At 37.5% G+C, this 25109-nt stretch overlaps 1 protein-coding gene across 4 annotated transcripts in view; it reads right to left on the reverse strand.

Annotated features, from left to right (window-relative positions):
- Positions 1 to 2550: 2550 nt before the first annotated feature.
- Positions 2551 to 25109, reverse strand: part of LOC120315994 (NACHT, LRR and PYD domains-containing protein 1b allele 2-like) — a 36508-nt gene continuing 13949 nt past the window's right edge. For 2 of the 4 annotated variants that reach the window (XM_039361073.1, XM_039361072.1), the window contains 9 exons: positions 25009 to 25058; positions 22835 to 23052; positions 22496 to 22746; positions 19501 to 19632; positions 19118 to 19256; positions 18027 to 18080; positions 16962 to 17039; positions 6290 to 6562; positions 2551 to 4993 (listed from right to left, as the gene is read on the reverse strand). In XM_039361073.1, the coding sequence (XP_039217007.1) occupies positions 4968 to 4993; positions 6290 to 6562; positions 16962 to 17039; positions 18027 to 18080; positions 19118 to 19256; positions 19501 to 19632; positions 22496 to 22746; positions 22835 to 23052; positions 25009 to 25058 (1221 nt within the window). In that variant the 3' untranslated portion in view covers positions 2551 to 4967. Of the gene's footprint in view, positions 4994 to 6289; positions 6563 to 7558; positions 7596 to 8612; positions 8740 to 16961; positions 17040 to 18026; positions 18081 to 19117; positions 19257 to 19500; positions 19633 to 22495; positions 22747 to 22834; positions 23053 to 25008; positions 25059 to 25109 lie in introns of those variants that run through there. The other 2 variants (XM_039361076.1, XM_039361075.1) reach the window with 2 other exon arrangements.

The following is a 25109-nucleotide window of genomic DNA, read 5'->3' on the forward strand; positions in this document are numbered from 1 at the left end:
CTTTAGGTACATTGCTTTGAAACCATAAATTAGTTGTTGGCATCTCCATCAATTTATTCAGTGATGACTGAATTTTAAAAAATTGTTCACTTTAACCCACAGTTCATTATTTTTTCTTTATTTAATTTGTCACTTCATTAGCCCATTTTTGTCCCATGCATTTCTGATTAGATTTCAAGATAATTAATTTTTATCTCTTCATCATTTTGTGCTCCATATATTTGAATGGCTAAATAACTTTTAAAAAACAGGAAAAAGAGGGTAATCTTCTCAAAACTCATATTAATACCTATAACAGAAGCTTGATTATAAAATTCATATATACCATACCTTTTTAGACTTCATAAAAGGGCAAATTGTGGACAATTGAATAAGCCACCAGTCCCCTCTAATTTTACTTGACTATTTATATCCCACCTTTATTATTTTTACAAATAACTCAAGGTAGTGAACATATACAACACACCTTCTTCCTCCCATTTTCCCACAACAACCCTGAGAGAGTTGGGCTGAGAGTGAGTGACTGGCGCAAAATCAATCAGCTGCTTTCATGGCTAAGATGGGACTTAACTCCCAGTCTTTTGCTTTCTGGCCTTATAATTTAGATTATAAGTTTCTTCCACTCCCATTTTTCTTTCTTTTTACATATCCACTGCTTTTTTATTTAACTTCTGCTTTTTGTTTCTTATTGGTGTCATTTATCATGGAGCAGGGTTGTTTCTAATTACAGTGTTTTTTAAATGAATATGGGATGCTTTTTTGTGAAGGAAGGATATAAACAGAATGAACTACACACAGAAACCATTATAGTGCACTCACTTCTGCTCAAGGAATTTGGAACTTCCAATTCAGCTATGTTGGCTATGTTGGGAATGTCCTATGTAGTCACTAAAACATCCTAAAAAAGGAACATTGTTTGCCAAGTAACTATGTATGTAGTAGACTTGGTAGTGACGTCCATGGAGAAGAGGGGTGACTGAACAGGCAAGATGGTGGTCATAACACTGCTAACTAAAGTTTTCTTTTGTACATCTATGTTTGGATTGCCCCTGTGGATGCCATTGGATATATATCTATGGAGATTCTCAATCATCCAGGTCATGGTAATTCCAAGTTTTTCTTCCCAAAAGGCAACTGTACTTTCACTTCTCATCCAAGAAGCTTCTTCAGTTCTAACTGACTGGTGGGGGATGGAATGATTTATATTCTTTGTTAAAACTGAACAGCCCTCCCTCAACAATGGGGGAGGGATACTACACCACCTGTCTCCTGTTTACAACACAGTCCTTTCAGAAGTCCCACAAAAATTCCACACCCATATATATTCCGATTCAGGTGACTTCTGAATAAATCCCAAGTAGCCTCAATGACTCTCAGAGACCTAACAACCAACCCTCAGAGTGCTAATGACCAGATGACTGCAAAGAATATAAATCCTTCCATTCCCTCGGGTCAGTTAGAACTGAAGAAGCTTTTTGGACGATAAGTGACACATTTTCAAAGAAAATATCAAGAAAGTAAAGTTGTCTTTTGAAAAAAAAACACACCTGCTGCAATTAATGCTCCTCCAATAGACATCTTGGAGGTGATTGGGGTGCTAGGGCCCTTTTTAAATTGCAAAATAGATGTTGTGAGTTTGAGTATCTTGGAATAGACTGCTTTGTGAGGTGGTGGTTTCTCCTTCATGGGAAGTATTTCAACAGAGACAAGATGATTATTTGTCAGGGAAGCTGGAGTAGCAGATTCTTGTAATGGGTAGAGGGTTAGACTAGATGAACTCCAAAATCCCTTGCAACTCTCACTTTCTGTTAAGTTATGGCTGTACAATTATATTTCCAACTCTTTGCTGTATTTCTGCAACAAAAACAGGATGTTAATTTTTTCTGATATACAGAAATGCGGACAGCTAGAAGGGCTTTAATATTAAAAGAGTAAAAGACTAGATTAGGATTAAACCTTGTCCCCAATAATAAAGTAACCCCTTTATTATCTCCAATAATAACACAATCCCTGTCCAGGAAGGAAAACATAGGAAACCCAATGTTGCCCTTGTGATATAAATATCATAGAAACCACAGCCCATGTTCTTCTATATTGCAAGTTCTACAGAGATTTACGCTACCGGCTGATTACCCTTGTTTATTTAAATTTCAGGGGCACTCTGATAGCTTTTATTTATCTGTTAAATAATCAAGATAAATTTGTATCTATAAAAGAAGCAACATTTTACTACATTATGTGTAAGCTTTGCCCACAAATTGTTGCTAATAGTTCTTGTTATTTAGGAGATAGTTTTGTGTTGTTCCTTTTATTGATTGTACTTTTATTGGTCAATAACCAAAATAAAGTTATGTTTGTCTTCAAATAAGCCCCAAAGTGCTACAATGAAAAAGTCCCCCAAAAATTCTTAAATATCCAGAAAACAAGAAAGAAAGAGAAGTTTCATTCTTAGGGAAAGAAAACTTTTGAGAAACTGCAAAGCAGAGTTGGCCTAAACAGTCACTAAACAGTGACTGTTTAGACTGCTTCAATATAAATAAGACTGCACACTGGCATGTACATGTATTTAATTTTAATGAATTATAAAAGAAATACAAAATACAATCTATTTAAATCAACATCTCATCAAAAAAATTTCTATCACAAGAAATATTTATGCACCAATATATACATTCTATCTACAGTTCTGAAATTAAATCCAATGCTACATTAAAAAAGATTTTTTTAAAAAAAAATCTGAGGTATCTTACGGAATTTGATGCCAGTTTTACATGGCAAAATATACTTTTGTGATTACAAAATTAATTTTTAGGGCCAAAGTTTCATTGAGAGGTGGATTTCCTACATTACTGGGGGGGTGATAAATTATATCATCAAATGTATCCACTAATACAGGGAAACTTTTGGAAAAATATAGCTAAATAAATAGCAAATCTGTATACATATAATTCTACAAAAGTATTTGTAAAATGCTTTTGGATTATGGAGTGAAAAATTGTGTGCTTTCAAATAGGTTTTAGTCCTCATCTTCATTCAGACATTCCTAAGGTTTCCAACATAATGCTTTAGGCCAGGGATAGGCAACCTTGGCTCTTTTATGACTTGTGGACTTCAACTCCCAGAGGAAGTCCACAAGTCATAAAAGAGCCAAGATTGCCTACCCCTGCTCTAGGCCAAGTTCTGGAATTCCTGATTTTTGTTGAAAATGTTAAAACATGACAAAAGCGTATTGGTGTGATGGAAAATCTCCCATAATGTTTTTATATCCAAAGTAGCTTATAATAGTGCTGTGCAAATATGGCCCGAGAATTAAGATCACTGTATCTAGACTGCAAAAATCCAAGCAATCACTAGATATCAGCAAAGAGTTAGTTTTGTCTTTTGTCTCTCTTTATACCATTTTAATAGTTCCTGAAATTTTGCAGTCCAGCTTTGGCTACCCTAACAACAGTTCACTTAAACATTCTTGGCCATACAGGAAAGGCAAAAAAAAAAAAAAAGGGCATCATGGACACTCCTCAGATTTTAAAAGGAGGTAAGTAGTAATAGAGTTATTCTCTATCCATTTTACCTGGGCATTTGTTTTTCTATTTGTTTGGTGTTTTATATCTTTTCTATTTCAACATGGTTCACAAAAGCAGTATCATTTAGCCCTGAAACCAGATAGCTGGTCTTCAGTTTCTTGCCTAAGTCATTTTTCTCTGAACATCATCAGAGGAGTTACTTACAAAATGAGAGCTGAAATAAAATCTGTGGATTTAAAAAGATTGATTTTGTGTTAGTTCAGATTTCACCTACACCTTGTTTTTTAGTTCCTTAGAGAAACTGATTTTCTTTTAGCCTAGGGTCAATTGCTTGTCTTCTTGAAAATGGGGTTAATTTCAATTAGGCTAGGTTTAGCATGGCAGTCACTATGTTAAGAATGCATAAGATACTCACAAAACTACAAAATGAGGAACAAGCTAACATTTTCAGGAGAAATAATGGCTAAGTATTTCCTGTATTTTGACAATTGGAGTTCATCAATGCTTCTCACCTCCCACTAAAACCAAACTGCCATTTAAAACAGGAATTATTTATGCAAATTGGTATCATTCTATATATATAAATCCTCTGAAGATCAGTGTTTTTTCACAGAAATTTTGAACTGCTTTAATATACTTTTGAACAAAAAAGCAGGGGATTTCTAAATATTTTGCCAGCCCTCTAAATAAAAACTATGGAACAAGGTCCATGAGTGATTTAAATACCACAGAAAAAGTAAAATGCATCCAACATCCCTTCAGTTGCATCCTGCAGAAGAATTTTAGGACAACCACAATATCTTCCAAGAAACAAATATTGCATTATTAGTTGTCTCACTGAGGAATCCCTAATAAACTTTTGAGGAACCCTAAGTTTTGTTTATTACATTAACTGAAACCAAACATGTTGCAAGGGACCAGAAATTTCATTTCTAAGCCTGATAGCCAGAAAATGGTCTGAAAGCTACAGTAGGGATAGAATTTAGAATGAGAACATTTGATGAATGTTCTGTAATGAATGCTTCTATTTTCGGGCATGCACAGTTAGAAAGTGCCTTTGCAACACTATGCCAGATTGATGATTTTCATATGTGTGTGGAAAAGAAAGGCAGAAAGAGAAGATCCCACCTAATCCAAACAAACAAACTGAAAACATTTTGGGAAAGCACCAGTTCTCCTGGGTGTGATGGAGTTGTTGATTGTGCAAATGTCTCTGGGAACCTGTAAGTAAAATGTAGAGGGAAATGCCTTTACAGAAGTTCACGATTCCCCTCATTTTGCTTCCTTCCCAAACCATATTGAATCCAGAGTTTCAATAATCGGTCCATCATTTTCTTTTGTTAATTTTAAAGTGTTGCTAAGTTCACAACAAAATTCCTTTTAGGCAACTGGAAAATTTGCAAAAGAATATTCCCAATATTTCTGTTTGAAGTTGTTTCCATATTAACTCACGTTTGCTGCAAAAAAACCTGAAAAAAAATAAAGCAGTAAAATTAGGCAATACTTGGAATTTAAGTAAATACACTGTGTACATGTCAAAAGATTCTCATGTGAGGTCTGCTACTTTGAAATCTCTGTTGAAATGTGTAGAGGCCTGCTACAGTTAGCTTTCATTTAGCGACTGCTTTGTTTAGCAACCATTTGCAGTTACAGCAATTTGATGAGCAATCCCTGTATTTTCTCCTTTACAGTTCAATAAAGCAAAAGAACGCTGAAGCAATCTCATTTCACTTAACAAATACTTCACTTAAGTATCAAGCTGATAATCCCAATTGTAATCGCTAAGAAAGATTACATATAAATACAGAATGAGCTGAATTTATTGATCATAACTGACCTTGTGGGACATATTACTCAACATTTTCAAAATGGGGAAATTTGTTCTACAGCAACATCCCAGTTACTCAACATTATAAAAGATGTAGCAAGTTATAAACATCAATACCAAATGGAACAGAAGAGCCTTTTATGATACTGGAGTTAAACAAGAAAGGTGGCAAATTGGTTTGTCTGATTTTAACATGGAAGAGATCCTAGTTGGGATCAATTGCGATGAGCTCTACATGGGGCTTCTTCTGAAAGACACTCAAAAGCTTCTAATAATTTTGAATATCGTATCAGGCTATATTTCTATGCCAACCACATAATAAGACCCTTTATTAGCTTCCTATTTGCTTTCAGTGAAATTCAAAGTGCTGGATTTGATCTATAAAATCCTACACAGCTTGACACTGATGACCTTCACGACTATCTCCTCCAGCTGGAATTGGGCTTTGCATCAGAAGAGAAACTGCTTTTGGCCCCCCACTATCAAATGGGAAGGGGGAATGAGGCATACCACTATTGTTTCATGGGGACTGACTCTATGTTAGAAGCTTCCTGGTTAATAGAAGACTCTACCCACAATAGTGGCTTTTTAGACGATTATTCTTTAGGTCTACAGTAACTGAAATGGTGCTGATGTATGGAGGGTTTATTTATTTTATATTGGAGCATTTGTAGAATTTATTTTTTTACTTCATTAATATTTTTGTTCTAAATATCCAAGAATAATATGTTTGCAATGGAAACAAATCGAATAAATGAATTAACAAAGTCTTAAAGGTAAATAATTCTTCATATCAACACGAAGGAGAAATTGGGCACTAATATGACAATATATCCTGTAAGATCAAATTTCTTATGCTGGGTCCTGATTCTGTATTTATAAGAAATAACAAAAAAAAAACCTCACAAATTTTTGATTACATAGGATGCAAGGGTACCTTTCAGGATTTCTAGCACCTCGTGGGATGCCTGACCATCAAGACATTTATATAAATGATGGGCTGTTCCATTATTCTGTTCGGAATCTCTCCACTTCCGCAGCATCATACATTTATACATATTGACATCTTCTTCCTTTGCCTCAATCTGTTCGATATCTTGCAAGGTCAACTTCAGGCATCCAATACCAATGACTTTCCAGTCTTTACCCATTTTCATTGCAAGAATCATCAGCTGATGATCTGTTAACACGTGATTACTGTTTGTTCCATCTAAATGCATAAAAGCAGAAATTGGTTATAGGTAGTGATTGCTTTTACTTTGTATATATTAAAGAACCCTGCAGCATGAGGTAAAAATGGCATGGAAGATTGGATGACATACAAATACCTATGGGGGTCCTTCTCATGTACCCTGAAGTAGAAGCAGCTAGTAGCTAGTTAGCTGTGTTCCATGCAGCATCAAAATTGACAGTGACATCTTCATTGGAAATCTTACTGAGCTCTGCTGTTCTCTTTCAACTAGCATATTATTTCCAATGCAGATATATTATTGTAATAGAGAAGAAATAAAAGATAAAACTGAAGGGCAAAACATGTCATGGAACAAGCCCAGGACTTTAAAGTCTTCACCAGAGCATCAGGGTACCTAACAATTGATCCACAGCAGTCCACCAAAGCTTCAGTAACTAAACCAAATAATGAGGTTGGATAAATTTGAGTTTTGAGACCGGGGGAACAAGGCATAAAATAAACACAAAGGGTCTGAATATGATGGAAATTTTATTCACTCCCCTATCACAATTTTAAAAAACCAAAATATATTTTAAAATGGATAGTTTGATGGAGCTTTTTTTAGGTTTCATTGAACTGATGACCTCCAAGCTTTTCACTCAAGGCCAAACATTGACAAACGCAGGCCAAAAAAAGGAAATACCACTTGGATCTTTACCAAATTATATATAAATGTCACTAGAGATCCTCTATGCACTAATGCCATATACAAGTGGCTGTAAGGTTTAATTCTACTTGCTTGCTTTGTTTATGTTGTTATTTTTCCTAAAGCCAATTCAAAAATGAGTTATGAAAATAACTTTTTTAAATTTGGGAGGTGCAAAGCCTTACATCAGTGCCCTAAGGTTAGGTTCATTTTTTTTTTGACAGATCAAAGTCCAACAGGAATCAATAATTTAGCTTCTACGTCCTATGTCTCTAATATAAAACCCTAAAAATGACTTGACATGAGGGATATATCTGCTAAAAACTTACAAATCATATAGAGGTGCAGGTCTTCTATTTCTTCCTCCTATTTATAAGTGTCCAGTTTAAAAGAATAAAGAAAAATTGAAAATGTGGAACCAGAAGCATGATTGGCAGGACTAAATTTATGCACCCCTCCCCCCCCAAAAAACCCAGCCTCATTTTGGAATTGATTGGGAGTGGCCTGGAAAAGAGCAAGCCAAATCATCCAAAATTATTCTAGGTTCCCTTTGCAACTGTTGTTTCTCCTGCCCAAGTTTGTATTTGACTTGGAAACTGCTAAATATTGACCACAGGTTACAGTGAAAAGATCTCTGAATTGATTAAACCAGGGGTAGGCAACCTTGGCTCTTTTATGACTCGTGGACTTCAACTTCCAGAATTGGCTCAGGAATTCTGGGAGTTGAAGTTCACGAGTCATAAAAGAGCCAAGGTTGCCTACCCCTGGATTAAACTATGTCAATTTGAAAAGTCCCTGGCAATGACCTGATTCACAGATGTTCTTAAAGCAGACATATGAATGATAGCTTCTTCTATTTACCACTTTTTACTGCCACAGATCATGCTATAGTCATACCCAACGATTGAGATTTAACTATCATTATTCCTATTAAGGGGGAGGAGATCTGATCAAGCTGTTAAAGAAATATTCATAAACAGATTCTATTAAGAATCTATTGCTGATATCTCAAGATTAAATTCAGTAATACAACACTTTAGTAGATGAGCAAGCAAGCTTCAAACAAAACACAGTCAGATTTTGATCCTACCCCACTGAGTAACAAAGGAAAGTCAATTTCCAAGACAGCCCAGTATGATGCTTCGGTAGATTTCAAGTCAGCAATTGATTTGTTGTTAAGATATGGGTGAAACTTACTGAGTGAAATTAGTATTGTCAGACAGCTCCTTTTGTTAATTTATCATTTGTGTAGTGATACCCATTCCAGTATTAGAGACAAACTGTCAGATAGGATCCATAATTAAAAAAATGCATTGAGCAAGGTTACTTGTTAGTTCCATGATTACATAACATCTATACAAATTATTTAATTATATATCTTGCCTTTTCACAGCAGCATTATCACCCTGTAAGGTTGCCTGGCAAAGGACCCTCTTTTTTGCTTTATGAAAATGTTGTTTGTTTTCACAGACATAAGTCAGATTAGGAGTCTGGCTGAATATAAACTGCACTAAAACAAAGATTGTGAAGTATGTCACATGACTGATTAAATACAGATGACATATTAATAGACAGGCAAGAGACAAGTAGAATGTTATAAACATTGGAATAACTTTTTGTGACCCAAGATTGTAGAGTGAGCAATTGCCATATGCAGTTAATAATGCCCAAGACGCTTCCTCTGCCACCCTGAGATTTCATCACAGAGCCAGCATTCACTTAGTATTATAACTTTAATGCCCAAGTTTTACTTGCTTGTGAAATTTAGAAAGAAATATTTTGTCTGTAGTTTTAGATAGACTGACCAAATCTGTACATCAGGGGACAAATTGATAGATGATGATGGTGGTGATGATGATGATGATGATGATAATACTTTACTTTTGCTGTTACCAAGTGCAAAGAATCAGCACCACCCATTAAGTTGAAGCGCAGAAAATTTATTCAAGCCTATATGCAAGACTCTAATCCACAGGTGTCAAACTGGATTGTGTCACGTGACATATCATGACGTATCGTGATGTTTTTTGCCTTTGTGAAGCCAGGATGGGTGTGGCCTGCACGTGACACATCTGGCTCGCGGGCTGCTAGTTTAACACCCTTGTTCTAATCCATTCAACTTCAACACTAAGTTGTCACCAAATAAGGATGACCATCTTGCTCAAAACACAATCAATAACTTTAGAAGGACACTACACTCATGTACTTCTTTTTCTAATCACATTCAGAAATTACTTATTAACTCATTTTCAGTATTAGAAACCACTGGATCAACAAATCTGAAAATACTAGGTGAGTTTCTTCAATTCTTAATGAAAGAATTAAAAAAAATGAAATAAATAGCAAAAAGACTTTGATTTTAGAAAGTTATAAATGGATTAAGGATCCAGATAAATTTGAATTAAGAGTTTAGAATTAATTTTAAGAATCTTATTTGTGGGAAAGTTGACACATTTTAAATATAAAAGAGATAAACCATTTTAAAAAATGGGCACTAGAGGGAACCAAAGGCTTTAATTTAAAGCAGAAGCATCTCTAAAACTGATTAAACAGTTACAAAGGATGCAAAATATTGTAACACTGAAAATGCTGAAGGATAATTTTGAAAAATGGAATCAGAAGTTATAATAAAATGTTAATAGCAGTGTTTGCTTCTGTGGATAAAGGTTGAGAGGTATGCTGGAGGTATATCACTAGAAAGTATAAAAGAAGGATCTCACAAACAGATAGATCTCAATGGAGGAGCCAGACTAAGAGTATCCAGAAACCCATTAATCATGATGAAAGAACAAAAAAAGAATCCCCATACCAGCTTGGTTATCATTTGGGGTAACAGGGACCACGGCAGTTATTGTCCCTGGGCAAAAAGTAAGTTACAGGGTTAGAAAAAGACCTGGTGACTTCTCTGCAAAACAATTGCCAAGAAAATCCTATGGAAAGGATCTGAAACGATGCCTAATGATAGGACAGAAGGAATACCAGTTGCTAAGGCAGCCAGTGGCAGAAACAAATGTTTGTGTTGTATTGAGATAGGGTAAAATAAACATTGCCAAATGTGAGATGATCAGATTGGAAATTGATTTTTTTGGTGCCAGTTAGCTACACTAATCGGACAATAGCTTCTCCCAGTCTTGAGGACTTCACTGTTTATTATTCAGGACATGATACCAGGAAAACAAATTGAGTAGTGTTTTTTTTTGTAAGCAAGTAATTTGTTAGAGCAGGGGAAAATTTCTCAACTGTCAGTGACAAAATTATGACTGTCAGAATTTGTGCCAAGACCCTCAAAATCACAATTGTCCAAGTCTATGCCCCCGTGACTGCTTCAATAGAGCTTGAAATAGAGGCATTTTATGCCATGGTCCATGAAAAACATTGTTCACATCCTGGGTGACTTTAATGCAAAAGTTGGCAAACAAGTGGAGACAGGCATCATTGGTCGTTTGAACTAGGTGAGATGAATGATGCAGGTGATTGTTTGCTACAGTTTTGCCAAGAAAACAGATTTAGGATCATGAATACATGGTCCTAACAACACACGTGTTGCTTATACAGCTCAGTCCTTGCTGTTAAGACATACTCAAGTGCTGATTGCAGCTCAGATCATGAACTGTTGGTGGCCACAATTAAAATCAAACTATGCACCATCAAAAAGGCAGTGCCTCCAAAGAAGTTTGATGTCCCCAAAATCCCTACTACATAAGCAATAGAGGTGAAAAATAGGTTTAAGCTACTGAACACTGACGAGAAGATACCTCATGAACTGTGGCAGGAAATTCAATCAGCCATTATTGGAATTGCAGAAAAATACATACCACACAAGAAACCAGAGAAAAAGTGAAAGTGGCTGTCAGATGAAACCATAAAAAATAGCTGAGGAAAGAAAAGCAGCCAAGGCAAGCAGGCATATGGAAAAAGAAAGAAGATTGAATGCAGCTTTCCAGAGGGCAGCAAAAGAAGGATAATGAAGTTTACTGGAATGAGCGATGTAAACAGCTTGATGCAGACTACGTGAAGAGACACAAGAATGAGTGCATATAATAATAATAATAATAATAATAATAATAATAATAATAATAATAATAATAATAATAATAATAATAATAATAGTAAAGTTGGAAGGGACCTTTGAGGTCATCTAGTCCAACCCCCTGCTCGGGCAGGAAACCCTACACCATTTCAGACAAATGGCTATCCAGTCTCTTCTTAAAAACTTCCAGTGTTGGAGCATTTACTGCTTCTGGAGGCAAGCTGTTCCACTGATTAATTGTTCTCACTGTCAGGAAGTTTCTCCTTAGTTCTTGGTTGCTTCTCTCCTTGATTAGTTTCCATCCTTTGCTTCTTGTCCTGCCTTCAGGTGCTTTGGAAAATAGCTTAATTCCCTCTTCTTTATGGCAGCCCCTGAGATATTGGAATACTGCTATCATGTCCCCCCTTGTCCTTCTCTTCGTTAAACTAGACATACCCAATTCTAGCAACCGTTCCTTATATGTTTTAGCCTCCAGTCCCCTAATCATCTTTGTTGCTCTTCTCTGTACTCTTTCTAGAGTCTCAACATCTTTTTTACATCGTGGTGACCAAAACTGGATGCAGTATTCCAAGTGTGGCCTTACCAAGGCATTGAAGAGTGGTATTAATACTTCACGTGATCTTGATTCTATCCCTCTGTTAATGCAGCCTAGCACTGTGTTGGCCTTTTTGGCAGCTGCAGCACACTGCTGGCTCATATTTAAGTGATTGTCTACTAGGACTCCGAGGTCCCTCTCACAGTTACTACTATTGAGCATGGTGCCACCTATGCTGTACTTGTGCATTTGGTTTTTCTTGCCTAAATGTAGAACCTTGCTTTTTTCACCATTGAATTTCATTTTGTTAGTTAGTGCCCAGTGTTCAAGTCTGTCCAGATCCTTCTGTATCTTAAGCCTGTCTTCTGGAGTGTTGGCTATTCCTGCCAGCTTGGTGTCGTCTGCAAATTTGATGAGTTCCCCATCTATCCCTTCATCCAAATCGTTGATGAAGATGTTGAAGAGTACTGGGCCCAGAACAGAGCCCTGGGGCACCCCACTACACACTTCCCTCCATATAGATGCAGTTCCATTGAGGACCACTCGCTGAGTACGGCCGGTCAGCCAGCTACGGATCCATCTGGTGGTGGTTCTGTCTACCCCACATTTTTCTATCTTGTCAAGTAGTAGGTTGTGATCTACTTTATCAAATGCCTTACTGAAGTCCAAGTAAATTATGTCCACAGCATTCCTCTGATCCACTAATTTTGTCACTTGGTCAAAGAATGCAATAAGATTTGTCTGGCATGATCTATTTTTGACAAACCCATGTTGGCTTTTAGTAATGACTTTGTTTGCCTCTAGGTGTTCGTTGATTCGTTGTTTGATTATCTTTTCCAGGATCTTCCCAGGTATTGAGGTCAGGCTGATAGGTCTGTAATTTCCTGGATCCATTTTTTTTCCTTTTTTGAGGATGGGAACTACATCAGCTCTTTTCCAGTCCTCTGGTAGTTCCCCTGTGTTCCAGGATCTTTGAAAAATATAGTTCAGTGGCTCCGATATCACATCTGCCAGTTCCTTGAGAACTCTGGGGTGTAATCCATCTGGTCCTGGAGATTTGAACTCATCTAGGCTGGACAGGTGCTCACTAACCATTTTCTTGCCTATCTTAACTTGTGTTTCTGTTTTGTTTTTTATGGCACTATTTTTGATAGTTTGGTCTGTTTTTTCCCTTTGTGTAAAGACAGATGCAAAAAATGAGTTAAATAGTTCTGCTTTCTCCCTGTTGCTTGTCACCTTCTTGCCACTTCCACCCACTAATGGACCAATCATTTCCTTCACTTTTTTCTTGTTTTTTACATGTTGAAAGAAGCTTTTTTTGTTATTTTTGACTTTGGTCGCAAGCCTTAGTTCATTTTGAGCCTTGGCTTTCTTCACTTCATCTTTGCAGGCTCGGGCTATTTGCTGATATTCTGACTTAGTTATGTTCCCCTCTTTCCACTTTCTATACTTGTCCTTTTTATCTTTCAATTTGTCAGAGAGTTCTTTATGCAGCCATGCTGGTTTCTTTTGAGAGCTGTTGTTTTTCCTCTTTGTTGGTATTGTGCTAGACTGTGCTTTTATTATCTCATTTTTCAAAATTTCCCAAGCTTCTTGAGTTGTTTTCCCCTTGAGGATTCTCATCCATGGAATCCTTCCCAAGCCCTCTCTAAGTTTATTGAAATTAGCTCTCTTGAAGTCCAAGACTCTAGTTTGACTGTGTTCTATTGCTTGTGCTTCTATAATGTTGAATTCTAATATTGCATGATCACTTCCTCCCAGGGTTCCTATGGCTTCAACACCGTCTATCATTTCATCTCTGTTAGTGAGAATTAGATCCAAAATGGCTAATCCCCTAGTTCCCTTCTCTACTTTTGGGAGACAAAGTTGTCTGCTAGGTTTGCCAGGAACCTGTTTGATCTTCCACTTGGTGCGGAGTTTGTCTCCCAGTTGATGTCAGGGTAGTTAAAGTTCCCCATTACTATTGTGATGTGCTTCCTACATACCTTAGTTAGCTGACTAGCAAAAAGTTCATCTATTTCCTCTGTTTGGTTGGGTGGTCTGTAGTATACACCTATGGCAATGTCATTCCCCCCCCCTTTTATATTGACCCAAATGCATTCAAGACAGTTTTTATCATTGTTGTACTCTATTTCTGTGGAGATGTAGTTATTTCTTATATAGAGAGCAACTCCACCTCCTCTTTTATTTGGTCTGTTTCTTTTAAATAATTTAAATCCCTCTAGCTGTGTGTTCCATGTGGGTTTCATCCCACCATGTTTCCGTAATGGCAACAATATCGTATCTGCCCTCATTAACCTGAATTTCTAGTTCACCCTGTTTGCTGTTCATACTCTGTGCATTGGTGTATAAACATTTGAGTCCTTTGTGAGTGGCCCTGTGTTTCCTTTCTACATAACCTGTGTGATGCCTGAGTTCCCCTATTGTCTTACCACCTATTTGGTTAGTGCACTTTATGTGGCACTCACTATTAGAGGCTTCATTTTGCTTGATAGCAAGGTTGGTATTCTTGTCCACACACACATCTATGCTACATGCACTGATAGCCCTATAGTTTTTAAATTGCCGGGGACAGGGTTGTTCCGTATCAATTAACTCCCTGTCCCCGTTGTTTAGTTTAAATTTCCCTCCAGAAAATCTGTGAATTTATAGCCGAGTAACTCAGTCCCTTTTTTTGATGGATGCAAACCATCTCTTTTGTACATCTTTTGATTGGACCAGCTACTGACATCGTGACTAATATATCCAAAGCCTTCCACTTTACACCACTCCTTTAGCCACATATTGAATTGTGCTATGCGCTGGCCTTTTCCGTTTTGCTCCTTATACACTGGTAAAACCTCTGAGAAAGTAAGCCTACAGCCTATTCTGCTAAGTTCCTTCCCCAAGCTCTGGAAATCCTTCTGCACAGAGAGTACATCTTTTTGGGACAGATCATTAGTGCCAAGGTGTACAATAGCCTCCACATCACAGTCCTTGCTGCCATTCTTGATTATTTTAGAAATACGCTTCTTGTCCCTACTGGCAGTAGCACCTGGAAGACACCTGACCTCTTTCAAAGCCTCTGTGTCCTTTCCTAAATTTACATCCCTTATAATTGAATCACCTACCAGAAGGTAGCTTCTCTTTTTTGGGAGCCTTTCTATTCTTGCATGACTGATGTGCAATACCTGATTCACACTTCTCCCTGTCAAAATCTAGTTCTTCATCTCGGACCACAATCCCCTGCTTATTTGAGTTATCTTCACAAATACCTTTACCTGTCTCCTTAATGTCCCTATTAAGGTCAGCAAGGGCACTGTAACTGTTGTGCAGGGACACAGCAAAAGCTTTGTGTTTATGGTTCACAGCTCTCACCCTGCCAGATCCCCCGGTTGTCCACACTGCCCTTCTCCTGCAGGATCTTTGTGGTAAAGGGGGCTGATAGCACGGAGGCTTACTAGAGTAGAGGGGCTGAACTGGACACCTAATTTCTGCCCGAAGAGCACGGATTATGCAAGTCAAAAAGATCCGAGCACCTTTTATTGCTTGTAAAGGCATCACTAAAAAGAAGCAAAGGAAAGAAAGAAGGGATGGTGAGAATATACAGAAGAGATCTATGCAGGTAGTAAAGAGACCCGGTGTACGGCTGACAAGGAAAGAGAATCAGAAATAGAACTCACCACCCTTGAAGAAGAGATATGGGTGATGAACCATCTGCCAAACAACAGGGTTCCAAGTGCTGATACTATAGTATCTCTGCAGAATTACTGAGACCTGTACCACTCAGAGTCATTAGAGACCTGTGCCAGAAAATCTGGGAAACCAACGCATGGCCAAGGATTGAAAAACAGGATTCATTCCACTGTCAAAAAAGTATGACTCTAATGATCACACAATTGCTGTCATCCTTCACAACAGCAAGGTTCTACTTAAAATTATATAACAATGCCTAGACCAACCATCAAAAGGGAATTACCAGATGTCTAAACTGGCTTCCAAAGTGATCTTGGCACCCACAACCATATTGCAAATCTGTGCTGGATCATGGAAATATCTTGTATATATCAAAAGTTCATTTATGTGTGCTTTATCGACTGCAAGAAAGCCTTTGATTGTGTTGATCATGAGAAGCTATGGAGAGCCCTACAATACCTGGGGGTACCAGCACATCTGATCAAGTTGGTGCAATCACTGTACACAAATCAGAAAGTCATTGAGCAAACACTATATGGAGACCCTGATTGGTTTAAGATAGAGAAAGGAATGGGACAAGATTAAGATTGTTAGAAATAAAAGGAAGGACTGTAAAATTGGCTTATTTGATCAAGGTTAATATAAATATTGGTATTACTCACAACCCTTAATGGACTTTTACTGACATAAGGACTGAAATGATGATGCTTTATGGATTTATTTATAGATAGAGATGAGGCATGGGATGAAGTGATTATTGGTTGTACATTAGGAGGAGAAAAATTACTAAAATTGTTTATACTTGTTATGATGAGGGTTGAAAGTCAATTCTTTATGTACTTTTTTCTTCACAATATTTTTCTGTTTTCTATTTTTTTTATTGCACTTTTTATCCTTTCTACTCATTTTTCTCTTTTTAGTTTTTATTAGTTTTTACTATTGCATAATATTTAAGAAAATTATTTTAAAAAACAAAACATCTATGTAATAGGTGCTATTATTTTTTTTCTTTTTTTATATTGGGCTTTTATCCTTGTAAGCCATCTGGAGCCACCAAGAGTGAGTAGGGCAGCCATATAAATTTTCTTAAATAAATAAATGAATTGCTTCTCTGGGGAGAAAGAATGGACACATACATACACAGGCAAACATTGCTTGTAACGTGGAAGAGAGTAAAAAGAACTTCTATAAGCATTGCTGGTAAAGGAGCATAAATAATTATCAAAGAGAAGGAAAATATAACTAAAATCATCTTAATTAGAATTTAAGTATACTAATGAAAGCTGTCTTCGCTATAATTCATTTAAAAGTATCAAAGTAACAGAAATCAAAGATCTCCCTCGTGTGGACATTTACAAATACTTTACTATTACATAAAAACGTATTAAACGTATTTCCATAGTTCAGATTGTTAATCCTATTTAAAATGTATCATTTCACAATATGGAAAAACGAAAAGCCACTTAAAAAAAAAAGTACATAAAATATTTACCTGAAATGTCTACCATTTTTTGTCGCTTACAGCAAAGTTCATCTTTAAGTTTGGTGGTAGCTTTTCGTTTCCCAACACCTAAAGCATGCAAAGCAAAAAAAAAAAACAAAAAAACACAGGGAATCTAAGTGTATAGCCTTTCATGCTTTCTAAACATATGTACCATCCCAACACCCTTAAGCAAAACTGTCCTTTTCTTTTAATCCCACACATACCCCATTACAAACTGGCTTCAAAGTAATTTTCCAAAGCAGCTTTTTCAAGTGATGAGATCTGCAACTAATGAGACTGAAAATCAGCCAATATCTAAAGAAATGTAAGTGCTGCCAATTCAGCAGGAACACTACCACAGCTAGGGATGTGAAACCAGTGGTGCCCTGAATGATGCTAGGCTTCAACCAGCATCAGTCCAGTTACCATGTCAGCATCAAAAGAAATGATCTGAAATTTAAATTTAAATTCTCTCAAATTAAAGCATTGGTCCTAGGTGCAGAAGTTAGGATGGTATTAATGCACACAACCCGATACTGTAATACTTGAATATACAGTATCTGGCTATAGACATAGAGAGGTTTAAAAGTATAGAAATATCAGGCTTCAGGGGAAGATATTTTGGGTGCAATGGTCTATTTGTAGTGGGTTATTTCCTTACAATTGATGGGTATTGTATATATAAAGCCTCTGCCTTGAACTTGGTTGGGACAATTCTATGAAAAAAGATATGCCTTTGTAAAAAATTGGTGTTGGATTATGTTTTAGCCCCAAACATGCTTTTCTGTCCAATTAACTGGTGATTATCTTTTCCCCTAAACATCATTTGTCTGCGTCCTACACCTTTAATAAATCATTAATAAAACATTAAGGACACCGTAGCTGGATTATATTTTTTCTTAGATAGAACACAAGGTTAACAAAGGCATTATTATAATGCTGAGTTGTGCTTCAGCAATAATGTTTATAGTTGCAAAGACACATGAATGCTCCCATTTGAGAAGTCATAAAAAAGTTAATGTAATGATATGGTGTACAAAACCATTTTTAAGCAGATCTGTTCCAAACACTTACAGTTAAAAGATTTTTCCTGCTCATTATCATTCTGGTTATGTAGAGTCCAATCGGCTATCCAATGCAAAAAAGAAAAAGCATGTAGTAAAGTAGTTTGCAATACTGATTAAAGAATGACATAATTAAAGAATGATATAAACAATGCAGGTCAAATAAATAAGTTTATTTTATAGCTTTTAAAAATATATGGCCCACATCTTTAAAGAATTTCATAACTTCGGTCAGCATTTTACATATAATAAATAAGAAAACTCCATTTTTTCATGGAGCTTGAATTTGCTATTAATTTATTAATTTTAAAAATGTATACAGTATGCTAGTCAAATATTTGAATAAACAGAAATATTTTAAGACAACTCCTAAACTGAAACAAAGAGAAGGCCAGCCTCAAATCTATCCACTACAATTAAGACAGAATTAAAGTTAAGATTACAGCCAGTCATTCCAAAATAGTGAAGGTCTAAGAGCATATGGTAGAGTCTGTAAAAGTTAAAAGTGCTTTGTGTTGTGTTAAGTACTTTGTGTCTTACCCAGTAAAGACAGAATTTATTTAAATGAACTTTCCATAGATTATCTATGACTGATTGTCAATCATTTAAAAATAGCTATGCCCCACAATGATAATCATATCTAAAATTAGAAAGAAAATAATACTAGAGTCAAATAAGCAGGTGTTTGTATTCGCAATTGCTGCAAAGGCTTTTCCATGAACCAAGCCACAGACATATTAAAATAATCAAAAGATCAAAAGATAGTTGGTAACCACATAAAACAGCAAACATAGCATAATACAGACAGACTGTATTGTTGCCTTAATTTTCCCTCACCTTGTGTGGTTACATAAAATCCCCAAACTAATTTTTCATATGAGAAATTTAAAAATATTTATGTTTATTCTGTAGATTTTTTTTGTAGGAGCTTTAGAATTAAAAGCTATTTTTATTTACAAAAATAAATCAAACCCAAAGTAACATAAAATGCACAAATTGTCACTGTAGGTGAATTTATTAATTACAATTCATTATTAAATGTTTAATAAAAATGTCTAGATCCAAGCAGCGTAAGCTGGATTGTGCTCAATATATGCTTACATTCTCTGAGCTTTGCCTTCCACACAACTTCTTCAGACTCCAAATCCACCAAAGATAACATAAGTTCCATTGGCTGTTCTAAATATACCTCAAAGAAAGGCTTCTCTGCCAGGGTGGAGTCATCTCCAAACTGAATTTCCTAGAAAAGGGATATTGAAATATAAAAAAGTCTGCTTACTGTGACAAAATACTTTTGTTCTTTAAAGTATTCTTCTTTATGAATGTATAAAGCATTTTGCTGTACATGTCATTATGGTAGCAAAGGCTAGATCTCATTTAAAATAACAATTGCCCTAAAATTGGAAGTACAAATGATGACATTTTCAAGTTTCACAAACTCTACATATGTTGACAAATCAATTATCAAAGAAGAAGAAACATACCTCAGGGGTTATGTCAGCTTCCGGATCACTAGTTAATCTGTATTTCTTTCCATTTTGCAGTAATTTATGACAAGGAGGCTTTTCAATTTTAATGAATTTATTAAGAGATCGTCTTACAGTTTTGGATATATCCTAAAAATAAAACCAAACCTTTTTGAAAATTGTCTATATAAAATGTAATATTAATAATAGACATATTAGATATACATTTTATCAACCTATTTCAGTCTAAAAAGGGGCTAGATCAGCAGTTCTCAGCCTGTGGGTCGCGAACCTTTTGGGGGTCGAATGACCCTTTCACAGGGGTTGCCTAAGACCATTGGAAAACACATATTTCCGATGGTCTTAGGAACCGAAACACCGCTCCGCATCCGTCTCCACACGGCCTCCTCTGCCATTTGCAGAGAGAGAGAGGGGGGGGGCACTTTCGCTTCCCTTCTCTCTCTCTCTCTCAGGCAGACTTACCTCCTGCAGGGCTCCTGATTAGCCCTGCGCCCGGGTGCCCCATCCCCTGGGAGAAGCGCGGCCAGGGCCTCATGGCCTTGGAGCCGTCCAGAGAAGCCCCAGGATCCCTGTTGGGAATGGCCCACTGGAGGCTCCACTGAGTGGGCTAGCCCTCCCGCAAGCCGCAGCCCAAGGGAGACCAGCTACTTCAATCCCTAGCCAGCCTGGCCATTGGACCCGCTGGCCAGGAAGGTGCACCAAAGTCCAGGCTGCCGGGAAGGAAGAAGATGCACCAAAGGTAGGAGAGGAGAGCTGCCTCCTGGGGCCCAGCGCTAGCGGTGGCTTCCTTGCCATCCTCTTCCTCCTCACCTTCTTCCTCCTACTGCCCCCAAGGCAGCTCGGGCAGGTGCTGGGAGGAAGAGGGGTACCGGGGAAGCAGCCGGGCTGGTGGAGGGGCTGGCGGGCCGCATAGCACCAGCTCCCACCGTGGCTCCATCGGATGGGAGGAGGGTAAGGCCGGGCAGTGCGGGGGCGGCTTGGGCAGTGGCGGCAGTTTTCTCGCCCTTCTCCTCTCCTTCCTCCTGCTGCCCCAAAGAGGCTCGGGCGGGCACTGGGAAGAAGAGGGATGCCTGGGGGGGAGCAGCTTGGCTGGCAGAGGGGCTGGCAGGCTGCGCAGCACCAGCCCCCACCACGGTTCCATCGATGGATGGAGGATGAGGCCGGGCAGCACGGGGGCAGAGGGGACCCGATGATGCAGCAGCGGCGGCTGCTGCCGCCACATCCACTGCCTCCATCCTGCTCCCCCTCCCCACCCATTCAGCTGAGGACGCGGTGAAGTCCGGGCCAGGGGCGGCGGGGACCCCCAACGATGCTGCCATAAGAGAGAGAGAGAGAAAGAGAGGAAAGAGAGAGAAACAGAGGAAAAGAGAGGAAAGAGAGAGAGAAAGAGAGGGAAAAGAGAGAGAAAGAGAAAGGAAGGAGAGAAAGAGAGAGAGAGAAAGAAAGAGAGGAAAGAGAAAGGGAGGAAAGAGAAAGAGGAAAGAGAGAGAGAAAGAGAGAAAAGGGAGAGAAAAGAAAAAGAGGAAAGAGGGAAAGAGAGAGGAAAGAGGGAGAGAGAGAAGAGAGAGGAAAGAGAAAGAGAAGAGAGAGAGAGGAAAGAGAAAGAGAGGGAAGAGAAAAGAGAAAGAGAGGAAAGAGAGAAACAGGAAAAGAGAAGAAAGAGAGAAAGAGAAAGAGGGAGGAAAGAGAGAGAGAGGAAGAGGAAAGAGAGACAGAAGAAAGAGAGGAAAGAGAAAGAGAGGAAAGAGAGAAAAAGAGAGAGGAAAGAAAGAGAGGAATGGCACTTCTCCAACCAGGCTAGGCAGAGCCGGCGGAGCGACCTTCCTGCTCCCCCTCCCCGGCCAGCTGGATGGGGGGTTGGGGGTCATCACAACATGAGGAACTGTATTAAAGGGTCGTGGCATAAGGAAGGTTGAGAACCACTGGGTTAGATTATCTGCTCAATATTTTAAATTCATTCATTATATTATATCCTCATTTAGTGTTCTGGCTCCCATTTGTTTTATTAGAAAGAAATTGTACTTTCCCAGTTTTGAGCATGTATGTAGGAATCCTAGAAATGTTATGCAGAACTGGTTATATTGAGGGTATGTATAGGAAACCTAGAAATGTTATATTCAGAGATATATAAGAGCCAATGTGTCTCATGGTTAAGGCAACAGACTAGAAACCCTGAGACTTTGAGTTCTAGTCATGCCCTAGCCATGAAAGCCAGCTGGATGACTTTGGGCCAATAACTCTCTTTCAGCCCTTTTTCACCTCACAGAGCTGTTGTGGGGAGAAGAGGAAGGTGTGTTTGATATGTTCGCTGCCTTGAGTTATTTATAAAATTAATAAAGACGGGATACAAATAAATATAAACATAGCAATTAATTTAATTATCTGTCTAGCCTTTGTTGAGCAATTTTTTTTAACTATTTTATTTTATTTTAGGTTAGAGACCAAATCTTTAAAAGTACATTCAAAACAAAATAAATTAAAAGCATATGGAGTTGAATAAAATATATATACATAAATTCAAACAGTAAAATGGTAGAATACCGTAAATGCCGGCGTATAAGACGACTTCCGTGAGCGCTGAAATTGGCGCCAAAGACGGGGGTCGTCTTATATGCTGAGTCGTCTTATACGCCGGAAATACTGGTAGTTTCCGGCGTATAAGACGACGTTCTAGGAATGCGGCCCGGCTATAAAGACGGGGGTCGTCTTATACGCCGGGTCGCCTAATATGCCAGCATATACGGTAATGATAAGCAGTAAAGCAGAAAATGTCATTGGAAATGGCATTTCTGACTCCTAAATGTCACTCAGCTGATCCAGATCGAAGTGAGTTTAAACCCATTGAATTTCAATGGCAAGGGAGCCAAACCAAGTCACTTTCTTAGAACTTTTTATTAAGTACCCACTAGAAAGAATTTTATAGTCACAGCTTTTAACAAGGATGAAGAGCTTATTTTCCAAAAAAAGTTTTTTTAAAAAAAGTTGATCTTACCTTTATAAATGAATTGTTATTTGTAGCTATATACACACGGAATTTCAAGGAAGGATGATTGTTGATAACTTTATATAAAATGACTACCCCATGATAATAAACTGGATCATATCTCTCAATTACTGGTCCAACTGGAGACAGTGAGCTCACGTGCCATTTGACATGGGTGGTTGAATGATCAATGGAGCCTTCAAATTCCGGACCATTCTTTTTGAAATGGAATACTTTGAAGGCCTTCTCAGACAAATGATCTGCACACAAATTCCAAAATGTTAGAACTTTCTCAAGAATGTGCCATAATACATAAATATATGAGATAATGTTTACAATGAATCTTACCATTCAGGCAGAGGGTGTGTGGAAACTGAATGGAAGTAAGAACGGAAGAAGTACATTTGATATCAAATATAGGGCCCACAACAATCCAAGGATCTTTAACATAAGCAGCATATTTGGTCCAAGACAAAACTGAATATTCAATGGTGACAGCTCTGGTTACTTCAAAAATTAACCCTGTTGCTGTACATTCAAAAGTTCCTTCACCATCCAACTTCAAGCTAAACAAATGACATACAAAAGATAACTGTGAGTCTATAATACCATCAAATGATAGTTAACATTTTTTATCTTTCCAAATAAATATTTAAAAACACACAGATGGAATATTGGTGCTTAGCATAATTCTTCCGCCTATGAGCAGTAAGATACTTTAAAAATGTTTTAAAGTTGTAGTCCTGCAAACCATTCCTTAACAATACAAAAAGATGAAAATCACAAATGTTATATTTGTTATATACCCTTAGCAAACAGATTGTTAGCTATTGATATAATTAGAAGTATTCATATCATTTAAATAACAATAATAATAATAAAGTTGGAAAGGACCTTGGAGGTCATCTAGTCCAACCCCCTGCTGAAGCAGGAAACTCTACACCATTTTTGACAAATGGCTGATCAGTCTACTTAAAAACTTCCAGTGTTGGAACATTCACCACTTCTGCAGGCAGGTTGTTCCACTGGTTAATTGTTCTAACTGTCAGGAAGTTTCTCCTTAGTTCTAGGTTGCTTCTCTCTTTGGTTAGTTTCCACCCTTTGCTTCTTGTCCTCCCTTCAGGCGCTTTGGAAAATAGTTTGACTCCCTCTTTTTTGTGGCAGCCCCTGAGATATTGGAACACTGCTATCATGTCCCTCCTCGTCCTTCTCTTCATTAAACTAGACATACCCAATTCCAGCAGCTGTTCCTTATATGTTTTAGCCTCCAGTCCTCTAATCATTTTTGTTGCTCTTCTCTGTACTCTTTCTAGAGTCTCAACATCTTTTTTACATCGTGGTGACCAAAACTGAATGCAGTATTCCAAGTGTGGCCTTACCAAGGCATTGTAAAGTGGTATTAATACTTCACGTGATCTTGATTCTATCCCTCTGTTAATGCAGCCTAGCACTGTGTTGGCCTTTTTGGCAGCTGCAGCACATTGCTGGCTCATATTTAAGTGATTGTCTACTAGGACTCCGAGGTCCCTCTCACAGTTACTACTATTGAGCATGGTGCCACCTATGCTGTACTTGTGCATTTGGTTTTTCTTGCCTAAATGTAGAACCTTGCTTTTTTCACCATTGAATTTCATTTTGTTAGTTAGTGCCCAGTGTTCAAGTCTGTCCAGATCCTTCTGTACCTGAAGCCTGTCTTCTGGAGTGTTGGATATTCCTGCCAGCTTGGTGTCATCTGCAAATTTGATGAGTTCCCCATCTATCCCTTCATCCAAATCGTTGATGAAGATGTTGAAGAGTACTGGGCCCAGAACAGAGCCCTGGGGCACCCCACTACACACTTCCCTCCATGTAGATGCGGTTCCATTGAGGACCACACGCTGAGTATGGCCGGTCAGCCAGCTACAAATCCATCTGGTGGTAATTAGCATGCATAATATAATTAGTAGAATTAGTGTACATAATAGTACTAGCCTCTTAGACTATGTTTTTTACACTTCACATAATGATAATGAATGTATTTTAATGTGCTTTTAATAAGTAACGGTAAGTTAGAAAGTATACCAAAAAATTCATAATTTCCATCTTTTATGAAGTGGGCTTCCTTTTCATAATTCCAGAATAACCAATACTCTGAAATATATGAAGTCATAGACAGACAGACAGACAGACACATATATAGATATGTAACTTATATATAGATATATCCTAAACTCCTAAAACAGTATGCTAGAAGAATAAGGTATATATAGCAATTTTTGTATAAATGTTCTTGATTTAATAATTATCAACCAATAACTTTCCTTCATTTTTTTTTCTATTCCATCAAAATACTTGAGCAATGAAGTGAATATGTAGAATTAGCAGCAGATCCTCCCACATCCTTTACTAATTGATAGCATGCATATATAAATTTGGACCTGCACAATTATATACATGTAAACATAAAAAAAAAAACAATTCCAGTTATGTTTCCAATAATAATAATAATAATAACAACAACAACAATAATAATAAATAACTACCAAAACTGTCCTTTCAGAAATCTTCTGGGAGTGACTTGTTCATGTTGCTTCTTTATATTTAAAAGAAAAGAAAAATAAATTATTGAAATATCAGTGGTACC

Source organism: Crotalus tigris, unplaced genomic scaffold (assembly GCF_016545835.1).
Source record: "Crotalus tigris isolate CLP2741 ecotype Arizona unplaced genomic scaffold, ASM1654583v1 scf7180000019200.1136910, whole genome shotgun sequence".
NCBI lineage: Eukaryota > Metazoa > Chordata > Lepidosauria > Squamata > Viperidae > Crotalus > Crotalus tigris.